Raw genomic sequence first — 17,159 nt, 5'->3', positions numbered from 1 at the left:
GAGGGGTTGGGGCGAGGACCCTCAAGGACAGAGGAGGCCGAGGCAGTAGATATGGTGTCCGGGTCCTCGGGGCCAGTGGCAAATCACAGTTGGCTTTTTCTTCCCCCATAAATCAGGGACCAGTGCAGTGTGTCGCTCTTCAGGGATGAGCCAGGCTGCAGCCTCGTTCTGGAGGTGTGCACTTGGGCACTGAGGACTGGAAGGGACAGGCTGGCAGATGTCCCCAAGGTCGGCGCCCGGCTGGCTGGTTGGAGAGCCAGGATGCTGTCTGTCGGAAGCGGGGGAGCCGTCTTTTGGACCTTGCCAGAGAGGGGGGCAGTGGGGGCTGTGGGTCGCTCAGACCAGGCCATGTTATTCGGGCAACAGTGCAGGAGTGAGGCCGGGGTTGGGTCCCGCTGCTAATCCCTTTCACTTGCATGTGACCTGGGGCAGGTTGCTCTGCCTCCTCTCTGAAACAAGGTGGTGGCGCCTGTCAGATGATGTCTGCTAGGGAGCTGAGGTGCCCCTGGGTGCCCGGACTGATTCCCTGGGGTGCTCCAGGCTGTCCCGCTGGACAAACCACCGTGTGAGGCTCCCGGGCTCAGCCTGGGCCCTGAGTGGTCCGTCCGAGTCACGGTAGGTGCCTCGGCATTCTGGCCTTGGGGCCGGTTGGCTGGGAGTGCCCACACTCGGGCAGGCCAGGGCCTCAGAGCAGGGATGTCTCTGGTCATGATGACAAATGGAGGGACCCAAATAGTTTAAAAAGCTTCTAGGCCATCTCTACTGAAAATTAGAAAGAAATTAGCTGGCCAACTGAAAATATATAGAAAAAATTAGCCGGGGATGGTGGTGCATGCCTGTAGTCCCAGCTACTTGGGAGGCTAAGGCAGGAGGATCGCTTGAGCCCAGGAGTTTTTCTTTTTTCTTTTTTTTTTGAGACAGAGTCTCACTCTGTTGCCCAGGCTAGAGTGAGTGCCGTGGCGTCAGCCTAGCTCACAGCAACCTCAATCTCCTGGGCTCAAGCAATCCTGCTGCCTCAGCCTCCCGAGTAGCTGGGACTACAGGCATGCGCCACCATGCCCGGCTAATTTTTTTCTATATATGTTAGTTGGCCAGCTAATTTCTTTCTATATAGTAGAGATGGGGTCTCGCTCTTGCTCAGGCAGGTTTCGAACTCCTGAGCTCAAACGATCCACCCACCTCGGTCTCCCAGAGAGCTAGGATTACAGGTGTGAGCCACCGCGCCCGGCCAAGCCCAGGAGTTGAGGTTGCTGTGAGCTAGGCTGACGCCCAGCCCAGAGATAGACGCGTGTGCAGTCCAGAGAGGGACGGCGTGTGCAGCCCAGAGGGAGACGGTGCGCACTCTAGCCCGGGCAACAGAGTGAGACTCTGTCTCAAAAAAAAAATCTTTCCACCTGCTGTGCCCCTAAGTTGGGGAAAAAAGTTTGTCTTCCCAAACTGTGTTGTGTTTGCTGTGTTCTCCTTGGCCTTACTTTACTCTCGGGAGGGGGCGTGTGTCGGGTGTGTGGTGGCACTGTACAGCTGATGGCCCTCAAAGCCACCTGGCTGCTAGGGAATGCCTGCTGCCCCTGCTCTGGTGAGGAAACTGAGGCTCAGGAAGGGTGACTCGCCCAGGAGCGTGATCCCGGGAGGTCAGGAGCCCAGAGCTAGGGGACCTGGAGCAGAAGAGAAACAAGACCGCAGCCGCAGCGAAGCAGCCTGGGGGTGGGCCGGGCTCCACGCAGAGTCTCTGTGTTCCTGGACGGGGGACGGGCCTGGGAAGCTGGTGCGTCCCCTCTGCCTTCCAGCCCAGCTGCTCGGGCCGTGGCACACGCTGTGCCCTCCGCCCGGAAGACTCTGTTCTCGCAGCGAACTCGCTGCCAGCCATGGGTCTCAGCGCCTTTAGGCCGCTCGCTGCGCGGGGGAGGAATGCAGTGCCATGACAACCCCCACCCCCACCCCGTGAGTCCCTGGGTGGAGTTTACAGGTTGACATGCCCAAGGTCAGGAGAGGAATAAATGTAAACAAGGGCAACTACGTGTGTCCCTGCAGGAAGCATGGCCGGTGGGAGGCTACTCTTGGTGGGGAGGAGGGAAGAGTGTGGGGGGAGCACGTAGGAAGGCCCTGGGGCAGGAAGCAGCCTGGCTGTTTGGGGAACTGAAAGGTGAGTGGCCCAGTGTGCATGGGGGGGTGCAGTGGGGAAGATAAGGCAGACAGAGGTTAGGGAGTTAGCGGGAGAGAGGCAGGGACTGTCACACGGCCAGATCTGTGGGCCCTAGTAAGGACTTGGAGTTTGAATTGAGTCTTAAACAGGAGGGCAGCCTGTGATTTACATGCCTGGGCTGTCCCTGGAGGGGCAGATGGGGGTGAGGTGACACAGGGAGTTAGCTGGAAGTTGGGAGCTTCCAGAGGGGCCCAGGAAGCCATGAGGGAGGCTTGGTTTCTGGGGTGTCACAGGAATAAATCCAACAGGCCTACGTCCAGGTGGGACATGGGGAGGAAGAGGAAGGAAAGGGAAGGAGCCCTGGGAAGAATGAGGGGTGAAGAAACTGCGTCTGGGGGAAGGAGCAGTGGGCAGGCTTTGAGGATGGGGGCAGGCAGGGCTGTGGGTGGGGGCTCAGCGGGGACAGGAGGGGCTGGGCCTCGGGGAGGTGTAGGTTGAAGGAAGAGGCCAGGCAGCAAGGGGACCTCCTGTCGCAGGGAGGACAGGAGGGGCCGCTGCATTAGGTACAGTGGGTGTGGTGACCTTGGCCTTGATCTTGGTAAGGGGCAGGGGCCACACTGGGGGGGCTGAGGCGGGCATGGGAGGGAGGTAGTGGAGGCGAGTGTAGATAGCAGAGGAGGGGCAGAGAAATGAGGAGCATGGAATGTGGGGTCGAGGGAGGGGATGGGGGGCACGAGAGGTAGTTTGAAGGTAGACGGATGGCCTGGGCCAGGGGACCTGCAGCAGCGAGCCCTCTGCTGGGGCCGCCAGTGGCCCTGGCTGCAGGAAGGACCTTCATGCCCAGGGACCTGAGGGGGGGTGAGGGCAGGTGGCAGTGGAGGTGCCCAGCCTGGTGGGGGAGGAGGGGACACAGATGGCTGTGGTTCCTCCGTGCAGCTGGAATGGGGGTTGGCTGGGAAGAGTGGAGAAGGGGAGGCCACTCCCAAAGCAGCAGCTGGAGACCCCACGGGGAGACAGCCTTCTGGTTGCTGGCGGGATTTCCTCCAGGGATTTGTAGCCCCTGGGGCAGCTCTGAGAAATTGGGGTCACGTCCTTCTCTGGGAAGCTTTCCCGGCCTCCCTTCTTCTCGGTCAGGCCCCAGGACCTAACCTTGCCTTTCCCCCCAGGCTCAGTGCAGGTGGGGGCTCAGTACGTATTTATTAGCTGACGTTCCCTCCACAGCCCGTTCTCTGCCCCCGTAGTGGCACCGTCTGCAGCCGCTGACCCCTTCGCCTGTGGGCCAAGCCGGGGCCACTTCCTGTTTAACTCAGGAGGTGGCTTCCACGGGCTCCTTTTACAGAAGAGGACAACGAGAGGCTCTGAGGCCCCCGGCCCATGCGAAGAAAGGAGCCTTTGAGGGGGGCCCTCGGCCTGCTCATCCCAGCCCTGAATGCAGGACCAGGAAATGTTGGAGGAAGCTGGTGGGAAGCGGCTGCCAGACAGTGTGGCTCTGGCTTGAGCTGTAGTTGAAGCCACCTCGGGTGTTCCTGGCCTTTTATAATGATCCCATCTTAGCGCTGAGCACGCAAGTGCGCTGTGTCCTTGGGGTACGATCACTGCTGCCACCAGTGGACGGATAAGGAGACCAAGGCTTGGACCAAGTGACTTTGGCAGGGAAAAGGGCATTCGGGGGGACCCGTCTCTGGGGTACCTGCCCCTCGGCCATTTCCGTGGAAGCTTATCTCTCACCACCTCCTCTTGTTGCTCTCCCACCGCCACGTATTTCTGGACGCGTTTTGGGTTCCATGTTGTGGCGTTTGCTGCTTGTTCCCCGCCCCCAGGGGTCAGTGGGGGCGTCGGTCTGAGGAGTGTGTGGTCCAGGGGACAAGACCAGGCTGAGACCTGGGCGTGCAGGCGGCTGTCGGCCAGCAGGGGGCGGCCACGAGCCTCAAGCCTGACTGCGGCTGCTGGGCGGGAACCTCCGAGAGGGGGGGCTCCCGGCTTCTCTGCTGGTGTGGCCCCAAAGGGAGGGCTGGACCCCAGGGCAGGCCCAGAGTCTGTGGCGGGCGGGGTCCTGACTGCCCCTTTGCCAACTGTGTGACGACTGCGGCCTCCCAACCTCCTTGAGCCCCTGTTTCCACATCTGTAAAATGGGGACAGTTCCAGCCACTCCTGTGGTCCCCCAGCCAGGCGGCCGTCTGTGGGAGCTCTCGGCCACTGCTGGGGTGTTGAGGACAGGCACCGGATCCGCTTGGCTCTGCAGCGCTCTGAGGACGGTCCCCCGCTGCCCACAAATAGTGGCAGTGATGGTGTGACCGGTTCCTAAGGTACAGACTGATGAGGCAATTGACAGAGCGCGGCCGACCTGCCCGGCCTTAGCACGTGGGAGTAAGCTCGGACTTTCTCTGCAAGGGGCGTCTTCATCTCATTCTGTACCCGAAGAAATGCGGGGCCTGCAGAGATGTGGACACAGCTGGGAAGTGGCAGGGCTGAATTCCGAGCCTGGGTCTGCAGTGCATGCGTGAGTCCCTCAGCCTCCCAAGGACTCAGTTTCCCCTCTTGAACAAAGAGCGGGGCAAGGCGTTCTAGGGGCCTCTCAGGCTCTACACGGAGGGCGCGTGCCCCCGGCGCTCCCCGTGTGCCGTGGGAGGATGGCGGCAGGGCTGGTTTGCACCCTTGGACGGGGCAGGAGGCCATGAGGAGGGGATTCCTGGGGGCGGGAGGGCCCGACCTGTCCTGTCGCTGCTGGGCCTGAGTGTCCCCACCCGCCTCCGCAGCTTTTCTGAAGGGCCTGAGTGACAAGCAGCGGGAGGAACACTACTTCTGCAAGGACTTCGTCCGGCTGAAGAAGATCCCCACGTGGAAGGAGACGGCGAAAGGTAGGCCCTGCTGGGGAGCCCGCCTGGCAGGCGGCCCCTTCAGACCTGGCGCTTGGGGCGAGAAGAAACCAACAGAGTTATTGAGCGCCTGCTGTGTACGAGCACTGCGTGCGGTGCCTCATTTAATTATTAACATAGCCTGAGGCAAGTTCGATTTTTATCCCCATTATACTGTGAGGACACGAGCCCTAGGCCAGCGAAGCCACCTGCCTGTGATCACGGGTTTTTAGGAGCTGGGGTGTGACGTTGTGGGGCGCTTGCTTACAGCGAAGCATGCCGGTGAGCTCCCCGGGAACCTGAGCCCTGGGCAGGTCACTTACCTGCCTGGGCCTCAGTTTCCACATCTGTGAAATGGGGATGGATGATATTTGTACTATACCTGCTCATAGCATTGTTGGGAAGATTCAAGGATACGTGTGGTGCTGGCACACAGTAGGTGCCTACTCCGTGTGGGCTCTCGTTGCTGGGATCAGCGGTTGCCATGCCGCAGGCTGCGTCTGGAGGTGGAGAGAGGTTGATGGGCAAGGGCCTGGCCCCTGGGCATTGGCTGGGTCACTCTTCCGTGGAGAGCCTCTCTGTGACACCCCGGGTCCCCGCTTGTTCCAGGCGTTGCCGTGAAGGTCGAGGAGCCCAAGTACAAGAAAGACAAGCAGCTCAACGAGAAGATCTCCCTGTTCCGTGGCGACATCACCAAGCTGGAGGTGGACGCCATTGTCAACGCCGGTGAGTGGCTGGCCTGAGCCAGAGACCTGGGTTGCCGCCTCGTTGCCTTTGCTCTGGTCTGCGTGCCAGGCCTGGGTGGACGCCACCTGGCTCCAGCCAGGCTCGGGTTGCCGGTGAGGATGGCCCGCTGGCGCCACGGGAGCCCAGCGCGTCGGCCACTCGGCTCCTCTTCCCTTGGAGCCCTGACCCGCTGTGTCGGGGGCGCCTCGCTCCGCCGAGCTGCCTGGCGGCTGAGACCCATTAGCGGCTGGGGAAGGGGGAGAGCGAGGGTGGAACTGTGCCGCCGCCCTGCCAGGAAGGTGGAAGCCAGAATCGGGTGGTCCCACCTCGGGGGCTGCAGACACCCCTGGCCACGGGTTTCCTGCCTTTGCCTTCTACCCCCCTGGGCCCGGCTCCCCTCCAAACCTGGGCAGGTGAGGGAGATTGCTGAGGCGAGGGTGGGGGCGCAGAGGTCCCCTGCAGCCCCTGGCAGCTCTCCAGCGCCTGGAAATGGGAGCTGCTTGGCTTCCTGTGCGCGCCTCTTGCTGGCTTGGCAGTTTCTTGTGATGCATGTGGGAGTCAGTCGGCTGCTTCTCCGGGGGAGGCAGGAAGGGGGCTGCTTCTCCTCCCATGCGGCGGTTGTCTGCAGAGGTCAGAAGGCTCGGGAAAGGACTTTGAAGCGCTTGGGAGCCGGCGCCAAGGGCCAGTTAAGTCCAGCAGGTGGTTCAGGGAATGAGGTCGCGGCTGAGTCCCAGCCCTCGCCTGCCTGTTTGATCATTTGCTCCCCACGCGCCTGCTCCAACGATCAGAGGAAGGAGGGCCTCTTTCTTAGACCTCATAAGTGTAGGGGATAGACCCGCTTGTTTTGGGCTCCCGCTCACAGGGAAAACCCCGCCATGCCAGCAGCACCCCGCCAACCATGCATGCCCAGGGCACGCCCAGGAGCTTCTCGAGTCTCCACCTCCCCTTTGGGTTTGCAGCCATGGTGTCTGACGCCGGCGCTGCACTGACTCTGGGACTTGGCGGTGCCAGTGCTGTCAGCGTTTCCGTTGATCCCTTAAGTGACTGGGCTCTTGGGATCTGGAGAGAGGTGGCCGCTCGGTCTGTCCTGGGCCTGCTTGTTTGAGGCCTGAATTGTGTTTCCTGCAGCAACATTGCTGTGTGCTTTGTCTCCCAGCAGTGTGTGTGAAACCGGGCAGTCACTCGGTGGTGTGCTCCCCCCGACGCTGCCTGTCTCAGGTGCACAGGTGACACGTTCATGCAGGCAGCAGTTCCCAACTGGAGGGGCTGGCCGAGGGGAGGCCGAGGGAGTTCGGGTCACCTTTGGGTTTCCATGGGTGGTTCTGGTATGTTTTTCTTAGGCCACTAGGATGTGGGGTGGCAGTGAGGTCTGCAGGTCCATCTGGGGGGACACAGGGCTAAGACAAGCCACGTCTGGGTTGGCAGACATCACAGTGGCTCAGCAGAGAAGAGCATTCTTCTGCCTGTGCCCAGCAGGGTCTGGCCTGGATCGGAAGGACAGAGTCCTGGGGCCGTGGCTGAGGGGGCAGTTGTGCGTGCCCATGGGGTGGCACTGCCTAGGTGCCCAACCCTGCCAGTCACTGGCGACCATGCAGGCGGCGTCCAGCTGGTATCTGCTTGCTGAGCTGCAGAGTGGCCAGAGGGAAGTGGGGCGTCTCATGAGCAGCGTCCCAGCCCAGGTAGGTGGTTGGCTGCAAAGTGGGCCGGGAGGGAGTGTGCGGAGACCCAGGTGGGGTGTCGGCGGGAGGCAGATGGAGAAGGGCGGGGGCTCTGGAGGCTGCGCTCTGGGCTGCAGGCATGATTAATGGCTCTTCCTAAGTGCCCCTGCGACTTGCCAGACTTTGAATGCAGCGGCTCTGTAGGCTCCTCACACTCCGAGAAGCACTTTAGCACTCGCCTCGTTTGACTGCACCAGGGCCGGGCAGCGTTTGCCGAGTTTCTCTGGGGACGCCCTTCTTGTGCTTGCCTGGGCCTCTGTTTCCTCCTGTGCACGGTGGGGATGGCGAACACCCACCGGTCGGGTTGTTGGGGACCTCAGGAGCCGGGGCCCAGGAAGTGAGAGTGAAGCTCGAGCTCAGCGCTTGGCACAAGCCAAAGCTCGGCACCTGCCGCTGGCGTTGGTGCTGGGACTGCTGCCATCAGCGCCACTGTGAGCATCAACCCTGTCCCGCAGATGCCGAGAGACATGGCACTTCCTGCAAGTGATCAGCTTTCACCTCCCCCTGCTTGCCTCAGTTTACCTAACACCTCTTTGAGTGTCTTCCTGGGATCTCCTTTTTTTTCTAGATAGAGTCTCACAGCCAGGAGGACCCAGAACCAGCCGGGAACCCCAGGGAATAGCTGAGGCAGGCCCTGGACACGGGGTTCCCACACACAGCCTGTGTCTCCTCTGGGCCCCAGTACTCAAGGTGGCCTTGGCCGGGGTCAGGCCTGGGAGTCCTCAGCGATCTTGGTTCCCACCCCGGACCCGCCACCCACCAGGGGGCAGCAGAGATCGCATTTCGGGGGAGCCCATAAATCAGCCTGTTTATTAGCGGAATAAACGTCCTCGGCAACGCGGGGCTTTTCGGGGCTGCATGAATCTGCGTCTGTGCCTCGTGAAACCCATATGTGCCTAATTCATATGTAAAGTTTCAAGCAGGAAGAGAATACGTGTCCATTAAATTCTATTTGACTTGATTATAATCATTAGCCGTGAATAATTGCTTCTCAGCGCGACCGTGGAGCCGCCACAATAGGCAAAAGGAGAGAGCAATTATCTCGGGGTGGGAGTTTTCAAATTTATATTTTTGAAGCCAGGGGCAGTCTTTGCCTTGCGGGTGTCGGTGGCCCGTGGAGAGCCGTGCTGAGGGGACTGGGCTGGGGGCCCAAGGGCTGGCTGCGGAGCTTCTAGATTTTGTGTATGGGGGGGTCTCTTTGTCCCTGATGCCAGATGGGGAGGGGCCGTCACCTCCCGGATGCAGGTCCAGCTGCTGGGACACGAAGGGGAGGGTGTGGGACTGCGAAGGGCGCGAGAGGGAAAGAAAGGGGTCAGGCCCCCAGGTCTCCCTGCCCTCTGTCCTGAGAGCAGCAGGTTGGGGTCTCCGGCCGGGCTGTGGGCATCACTCCTGCCTCTTGGCAGGACCCTGGGGATCCCTGGGGAGGGCAGGGTCAGGGGCCCTCCCTGCCGCACCCCTCCACCCAAGGCTGCCCTCAGGACTATCAATTGGGCTCCTGTCCCAGCCGGTCCCCTGGCATTTGAGGTCCAGCACTGGTTTCTACTCCCCCTTTCTGGTATTTGAGGTGTGACTGGGCGTGTGTGGTGGCGGATGTGCGTGTGTGAAATGTGGCATGTGTGTGTGTTTGCATGACGTGTGTGACGCTCCATGTGTGTGATGTGGCGTGTTTATGTCTTTTGTGTATGTGCTTGTGTGATGTGTGTGTTTGATGCATGTTGTGTGACCTGTGGCTGGAATGAGGTGGGGGGCAGGGCTTGAGGTCGCAGGGGCAGGACAGACCCCTCACAACTACCCCAGGCACAGTGCTGGCCTCCCGGGCCTTCCTGGCTCCTCCCCACGGGCTGCCGGCTGAGGCCACTTGCTTGGGCAGCGCCTGGGAGAGTGTCCGGCTCCTGCCATCTGTGCTGGCCTCGGCTCCTGCCCACGGGGCATGCTGCATCCATCTTCCTTAAATTGGGCCGCTGTGCTGGCGAGATGAGCCGGGGTAGGAGGTTCTCGGGGGCAGTACCTGCCCCTCCGGCTCGGCCTGTGACCCCCGGGCTGTCCCTGGGGAGAGCTCGGGTCTGGAGGTCCCTCCAGAGTGCTTGCGTCTCCTCTTTGCCACGGGGGCGTGACCTTGACCAGGCCACCTCCATGCCCTTGGGTTTTATAGTTCACTGGGCCTGTCCCCTTGTCCCAGGTGGGAAATGTTGGGGCACAAAGAAAGACCCCCATTCTTGGCCGGCCCAGGGGCCCGGCTGCTGGCTTCGGCCTTCAGGGATGGAGCCAATTTGAATGGACGCTTTGTGCAAAGACAGACGGAACCTTTCACTTCAAAGCAATCCCAGGGCAGCGGGAGAGGACGGGGAGCGGGTGGGTGTCCCAGTGTCCCCGCTGGCCGTGCCGTGGCCTCCATTTCCGCAGCTGAGAGTGGCATCGCCGTAGGCCCCACCCAGGGTGGGCGTGCGGGCGACATGGGCTTGGGTGGGTCCAGGGCCTGGCGCACAGGGAGCCCCCAGTAAATCGTTACTGGAAGTCGGGATGGGGGCAACTAAGTAGGATATAATGTGACAAAGCGCTGCAAGCGAGGTCTGAACACAGTGCCATGGGACGCCGCGGGGACCAATTAATTCTGCAAGGAGGTGGCGGGAGCGAGGCGGGTCGGGAGGCCTTTGAGGGCCGGGCGTGCGGCGGGGAGCGGGTGGGATGCCATGTTTCACAGCGACAAGCTGGCCTCGCAGGGAGATTTTTAAGCCGCTTATTTATTTAAAATAAGGCATGAAGTGGTCGGCGCTCTGTTGCCTTGCGTCTTGGGGTTTTGATTTGTGAAAATGTCCCCGCCGCTCGTCCCCGCCCCCCTTGCGAGCACTGGCAGCCCCGGCACCAGCCCTCCTGCTGCCCGGAGGCCTGCGGAGCCCGGGCTGGCCGGGAGTGGCTGGGCCCCCAAGCGGCCACCTGAGCGGCCACCCGCCCCTGCGCCCGACTGTCCCCGGGCGGCCGCTCAGAGTCAGTGATTTAGAGACCGCCTTGATGGACTAGCAAGCAGGGGGCCCGGAGGGACGCGGACTGCCTTGTGGGAAGTGATCTGACGCTAAACTGTCGCCGTAAATCGCTTTATCTGTCACCTCAGATTTAAATGTGTGTGCTGAGGCTTGCCGGCCGGCCGCGGGCGGCAGAAACCTCTCTGCAGTGGGCAGGGCGGCGCTGGGCGAGCAGCAGGGCCTTTCGGACGGACCTGTTAGCAGCGAGGACGGGGAGCATCTTGTCCTCCGCGCTCAGGGGAAGCCGGGCGCGGGCGAGGACAGCCACTTCCTCCGTGTCACTCCCATGCGTGATTGTCTCAGAATCCCCGAGAGGCAGGCAGGACTACATCACCCCATTTTCAGTGGTCACATTGAGGCTCGGCGAAAGAGAGAAAATGTGACCTGCCTTGGCCGGGGACTGAGGCGGAATTCGAACTCACGGCCTTCTGTTCATTTGGCAGACATATGGGTAGACAGACCTACCGTGCACCAGGCATTGGGGTGGGCCTGGGCTACAAAAGACACAATCTCTAATCCCAAGAGAGGGGTGAGACGAGTGAACGGAAAAGGAAACCAAGTGCAGGAGGCATGAGAGCCCGGCCTGCAGGGGTGGGAGCAGTCGGGAAGGCAGCCTGGAGGGGAGTGCTTGTGTTGGGGGTCTGAGTCAGAAGCTGGGCAAGGGCAGGGGGAGAGAGGGAGAGCGCTGGCAGGAAGGGATGAGGCAGGTGGGACAGTGTGCGGAGCTCTGAGGGGTTTGGAGTGAGCTGCCGGGTCCCGAGGTGAGAGTCTTGGTTGGATGGCTCAGGCTGCTGCGTGGAGAATGGGTGGGGGCAGGGAGCCAAGATGGTAGAAATAGGGGTGCCCAGAACTCGGGGTCTCTCCAGGCGTAGGCTGTGTTCCTACCCCGTGCTGCCTCTCCTGTCTTATTCTATCGGCCTCACTGTGCCAATGGGGAGCTGAAGCTCAGAGACGTGAAACAATTTGCTTAAGGTCACACAGCTGAATGAAGGTAGGGCTGGGATGAGAGAGTGTGTGTGTGTGTGTGTGTGTGTGTGTGTGTACCTCCTCTCTGATCCCTTTTTCCTGGGTTCCCAGAGTGAGTATGTTGTCATCTGTCCTCGCCGGCAGAGAGGTGGGGTGCAGAGGTTTGCTATGGGTGGGGGTCACTATAGAAAAGTGTGGACCAAGACCTGGGTCTGGGTTCGTTGACTCCGTGAGGCTTGTGGAGGGCTCCACGCCCGGGGCTGCCCAGTTGTCCTGTGGCCGAGCCTCTTCCTCCGTTCTCCCCACGCGCAGCTGCTGCTGCTGGCTGAGGGTGCCTGTCCCCTGCAGTTTGTTACCTAGTGTCCCTCTGTGCTCACCCGCCCTGCATGCTGCACGCGCTGCCCCGTTCCTGAAGCAAGCTCTGATATTTCTCCCATTCTACAGATGAGGGAGACTGAGGCACCGTTGGTGACGGTGCTGGGTAAAAGGCAGGGCTGAGACTTGGGGCTTAGGAGGGACGTGATCAGGTTTGCTTTTTCACAGGCCGCCTCTGGGTCCAGTCTGGGAGTGAGGGGCAGAGTGGACGGGGTGGGGGCTAGTCGGGAGGCTCGGGGTCCAGGCAGCCCCCTCCCCATGTTATGAAGCCTGGAACACCGAGCCGCTGCCAGGACCTAATTTCCACCCCTGCAGGAGGAGGCGGCTTCTCTCCACAAGGTCGAGCGGTGGTTACATAAATTCATAAATGATGGATCCCTCCTGAATTATTGAGATTCCCTCGTGGGCTTGTAGGCCTGGTCCAGTGAACCGCACAGTGGCCGGTGGGCGTGACTCCGGAAGGACCCTGGAAGGTCCTTCCACCCCAAGGTCTTCTGCCAAGTCTCCTGCTTATTAGCCAGGGCCTTCCCGTCGTTCCCACAGGGAATGTGAGGGTGGACTGTGGACCCAGTAACTCTCTGTCCTGGGTTTCGATAGATGTTTGTTGAATGAACGAGTGACCACATGCCCTTGAGAGTTGGTCAGACGGTGGGAGGGACCGCGTGAACCAGTGACCCCACCCCGGCCCCCCTCTTCCTCCCGCAGCCCAGCCCTCTACCCCACTCTCTGGGCCGGAGGGGTAGATTCATTTCATAGATGAGGACAGTGGTGACATTTGTGGGGTCCTCATGAGGGTCCTGCCTCTTTTCCAGGCTCTGGTGAGCACAGGGCTCCGTGTGACCCAGTGCCTGCCCTCAAGGCATTTGCAGCCCTGCGGAGAAAGACGGGAGAGTATCCAAAGCCCAGAGAGGGGCTGTGACCTGCTCAGGGTCACACAGCAGGAAACGGGCAAAGCCGGGCCTCACACTTAGGCCGCTCGGGCCCTCGCTCCTCAGCCCTCTTCTCCCTGTCTCAGCAGACCCATGCTTAGAAAACCTCTGTCAGGGGTCTGCTCCCCACAGCCCCACGATGGAGTGGCCGCCCCGCCTGCCAGCCCGCGCCGAGTGGCCCGAGCACGTCCTGTCCAGCTGCTCCCGTCCTTGAGACCTCAGCGCCCGCACCTGTGCGCCTGCCGTGTCCCGATGTGCCGTCTGCCCAAGCACGGAGCCGAGGAGGCCGGAGCTCGTGGGAATGTGTGTGTTTTGAAATTAATGGGGACCATTAAACTGGCCGAGCATGAAAAGGGCTGGATGTGCAGCCCTTGGCTTGTTCTCCTGGACCAGCCGCCAGTGCCTTGGCAGAGGGCTGCCGGCTGGCTTCAGGACTCCCCGGGAGGCTGTGGCTTGCCTGCCCGTTTAATGGATGGGCACTCTGTGTCCCTAGGAGATAAAGGGGTCTGGCTGCAGCAGCATGTGGCAGCCACGGCACCCCACCCCCAGGGACCCGGGTCCCCTTTCCCTCCCCGATGTCTGCAGGGGTGTGAAATGGAGCCCCTCCCCAGACCCCTGGGGTGGCTCAGACACACTGTAGGCCCCGCCCTCGGGCTTCCTGGGCGAGTCTTGGCCTGGTCTGATGCCAGCTGGGGGTGGTCTCTAGGACTGCGGTCCCCAGCCCCGGGGCCGCACACTGGTACCGGTCCATGGCCTGTTAGGAACCGGCTGGGCAGCGGGAGGTGAGTGGCAGGTGAGTGAGTGAAGCTTCGTCCGTAGCTACAGCCACTCCCATCGCTCGGCATCCCCGCCCCATCCCATGGAAAAATTGTCCTCCGTGAAACCGGTCCCTGGTGCCAGAAAGGTTGGGGACTGCTGTCATTGGACATAGCAACACCTGATGGAGAGTCAGAGGTCCGGGCTCCGTCTGCTCACCTCCCCACAGCCCGTGTGCTCTGGAGTCTCTGCACTGGGACACCTTGCAGCCGGGAGCTGGAGGCCTGGGTGTGAGTCCCAGCTCCACCGTGTACCAGCTGTGTGGCCTTGGGCAAGTCACGTAACCTCTCTGAGCCTGTTTCCTTGCCTGTAAAACAGGGAGAAGGGTGCACTAGGACCCACCCCCTGAGTTGGGACTTTGAAAGGAGACAATTTGTGTGAGATGCTCTGCACAATGTCTGGCACGGAGCAAACCCTCAGGAAATGCCGGAAATGCTCTTGCTCTTGCTGCGGTTTCTCCGGGAGGGCTGCTCAGACCCGCTGACCAGCACATCCGATCGGCACCCAGAGCTTGGTTGGGTGGGGATGGGGGCATGGTGCCTTTGTCCCCTGGGCAGGCTGAGGCCACCTCCTCCCCGGTCTCCCAGTGGAGAGCTGAGTCACCTGCTGGAGCCGGCGTGCCCGAGGGGATGGGCCGTCCTGACCGCCAGAGTCTTTTGGGGTTTGGGGTTTCCTGCCCCTGAGGGTTTGGGGCAGGTGGGCCGGGCACCTCTCGCCACTGTGGCAGGGCTGTCCACATCTGCACAGCTGTCCCAGGGAGGGCGTGTGGTCACGCAGAAACCGTCTGTGTCTGCAGGGCAGGAGATGGGGCAGGACAGGGGATGTCCCCAGGGAAGCCGGTGACTGAAGTGTCCCCGGCAGGGGTTGCCCAGCCCCTTGCTCCTCCCACTCTGCAGGGTCTTCATGCGTATCAGAAGCTCACCTTTTGGGCTCCTTTATTTATTTCGTAAATTATTTGTCCTGACGCTTCCTGAGGCCCAGTGGCAGCCGAGGTTCACATAGTTGCCATCATAGTCCCCACCTCCCCGTCTCGATTTACCTGTCGAATGGGTACGGTTGTCCTGGGGGGGGGTTGGCTGGGCCCAGGCTGTGGTGGAGGCCCCCTGGTGGAGGCCCCCTGGGGGTGTGGCGTGGCCAGGCTCAGAGGCCTCGGAGGCTGGGGCCGTGGCTGATTGAGAGATGGACTGGGCTAAAATCTGGTTCTGCCACTAAGGCAAGCCTGCTTCTCTCGGCCTCAGTCTCCACATATGTGCCCCATGGGGGGGTTAACAGGAAAAAAGAGAATCCCTGCCTGGATGCCCGGCACACTGGAGGGGTTTATTTATTTATTTATATTTTGAGACAGAGTCTTACTTTGTCGTCCAGACTAGAGTGAGTGCCGTGGTGTCAGCCTAGCTCACAGCAACCTCAAACTCCTGGGCTCAAGCGGTCCTACTGCCTCAGCCTCCCGAGTAGCTGGGACTACAGGCATGTGCCACCATGCCCAGCTAATTTTTTCTATGTATATTAGTTGGCCAGTTAATTTCTTTCTATTTATAGTAGAGACGGGGTCTCACTCTTGCTCAGGCTGGTTTGGAACTCCTGACCTCGAGCAATCTGCCCGCCTCGGCCTCCCAGAGTGCTGGGATTACAGGCGTGAGCCACCGCGCCCGGGCTGGAGGGGTTTATAAATGGCAGGAAGCAGGCTGCCCTGGCGGGCATGGCTCTGCAGGGTCCCCTGCCCTCTCCACACCGGACAGGGGAGGGACACAGCTATTTATATCCCCATGGGGGTGTCAGGGGATGGCAGCTCGTGAGGACTGGAGGGCTGAGGGCTCGTGGGCTGCAGAATCAGGGGCGGACGGGCAGAGGCAGGGCTGAGAGGTCGCCAGTCAGCCTTGTTCCACCACGACACGGGATTTGGCACCTTTGGTTCATTAAAACCCCATCAGCAGCTCCCACCTCCCGGTGGCAACAAGTGGTCCCCGAGCAGCCATACCCATCTCCTCTCTGCCGCTGCTTCCTCCCCCTTCGGACGTCGTAATTGCCATAAAAACGGAGCTGAGCTGCGCGTAGCATGTGGGAAGAGCGGCCGGCTGTCAGCCATTCCTCTGCCAGCGGGGCCCACGTCTGTTTTATTACTGCCGCCCGGCTGTATTTCACGTACGGTTTAAACATCATCAAACGCCACGTCCCTTTTGAAAAGCAAGAGCTACCTTGCTGAGGATGTTGAGGAGAAACAGGAACATTGAAATCTACGAAGCAAATGGCCCAGAATTGACATTTGCAACGGGAGCTTTGCAGCGTGGACTGTCAAAGGACCTAAATCCTATCTGGCAGCCGCGGGGAACTTTCCGTGTGAGGGTCACGGAAAGTAGGGGGAAGGTGGGGCAGGTTTGGCAGCGGGGGGGACCAGGCAGGCCCAGGGGAGGGAATTCTGTGGATCACCTGACTGCCTCTCAGTGCCTGCCTGGCCTCGGCCTCCTCCCAGCCTCCTCTTCCTCCTAATAAGGAGGCAGGAGCCCCCAGTGCAGAGCAGGGTGCTGGGGTCTGGGGCTCTGGGGGTGGGATGGGGGCGTGTCAGGGGACAGGCGGGACAGGGCCGGGTTCAAGTCCTGCTGTGGCTACCTATGAGCTCCTGTGACTTTGGCCAGGACACACCTCTCCTCTGAGCCTGGGTTTCCTCCTCTGTAAGCCCAGGCGAGTGGCGTCCCCTCCAGAGGTGGGTGACGATGCCCACAGATGCCTGGCAAGGCGTGGGAACTCCATCAGTGGTGACTGCTGTCACTGAGGAAGTGGGCATGTGAGCTGGATGTGGTTTTTAAAATAATGTTTATCCTACCTATTTCCCCTGAAAAATAGGAACAGTAAAAATGAAACCATAAAAACGGGAACAAAAGGAACCAAACCACAAAGGGGCGCTGACCTGGGCATCTCCTAAGACCGTGCCCTGTGCTGTCGGCCACACCTGCAGCCCTCTGGCCTGGATGTCCTTGGCACGTGCTTTCCAACCTACCAGCCGCTTGCCTTGTTCCTGGTCATGGTCCTCTCTCAGCCCTAGCACCTGCCATTTGATGCTGGCATCTGGCCTAATGAGGTGCTGCGGTTCATGCCTGACTTTGTAGTTTGTGCTCTTGGTGGCTGCTTGGAGCAGCTTGGCTCCTGGTATCCTATCCTGACCCTGGCCCAGAAGAAACTTTAAAACGTGGCTGAGCAAGTCTATTGCAACCAAATAGGAGATGCAGCTTTGAGCTTCCTAGCAGCCTTTGCAAAATGGGAAACAGGATTTCAGATTTCATAACTGCAAACTGGGAAGTCAATTTAAATTCCAGTTTGATGCTCACTTTTCTTCCTACCGTCGGCCTTTTCCCTTCATTCTCACTCTCCAGCACCCTCACCAACTGTGCTTTATTTCCCCCACAGATGGTTCGTCCCTTGCACCAGAGTCCCTTCCAGACTCATTCCTGACGAGCAGCGCCCTGCACATGGCTCTGCTCCCAGCTCGGGAGGCCCCCTCCAATTCCCCTGTCTGTGCTCCTGGCGGCCGCCTGGCCCTGGGCCTCTTGGCTGGCCCAGGCCCTCTGGGTCTGCGCTGCTGTTGCTCTCAGATGAGCCTGTGACTAATAAGGGTT

At 60.7% G+C, this 17,159-nt stretch overlaps 1 protein-coding gene across 2 annotated transcripts in view; it reads left to right on the top strand.

Annotated features, from left to right (window-relative positions):
* MACROD1 (mono-ADP ribosylhydrolase 1) overlaps positions 1–17,159 on the top strand; it is a 145,873-nt gene that overhangs the window by 6,584 nt on the left and 122,130 nt on the right. For both annotated transcript variants that reach the window (XM_012777886.2, XM_012777887.2), the window contains exons 2-3: positions 4,900–5,001; positions 5,608–5,724. In XM_012777886.2, coding sequence (XP_012633340.1) covers positions 4,900–5,001; positions 5,608–5,724 — 219 coding nt within the window. The remainder of the gene's footprint in view (positions 1–4,899; positions 5,002–5,607; positions 5,725–17,159) is intronic.

This window comes from Microcebus murinus, chromosome 4 (assembly GCF_040939455.1).
Source record: "Microcebus murinus isolate Inina chromosome 4, M.murinus_Inina_mat1.0, whole genome shotgun sequence".
NCBI classification, from domain to species: Eukaryota; Metazoa; Chordata; class Mammalia; order Primates; family Cheirogaleidae; genus Microcebus; species Microcebus murinus.
The sequence above is the reverse complement of the archived record's forward strand: the minus strand, read 5'-3'. Positions and strand labels throughout refer to the sequence as shown.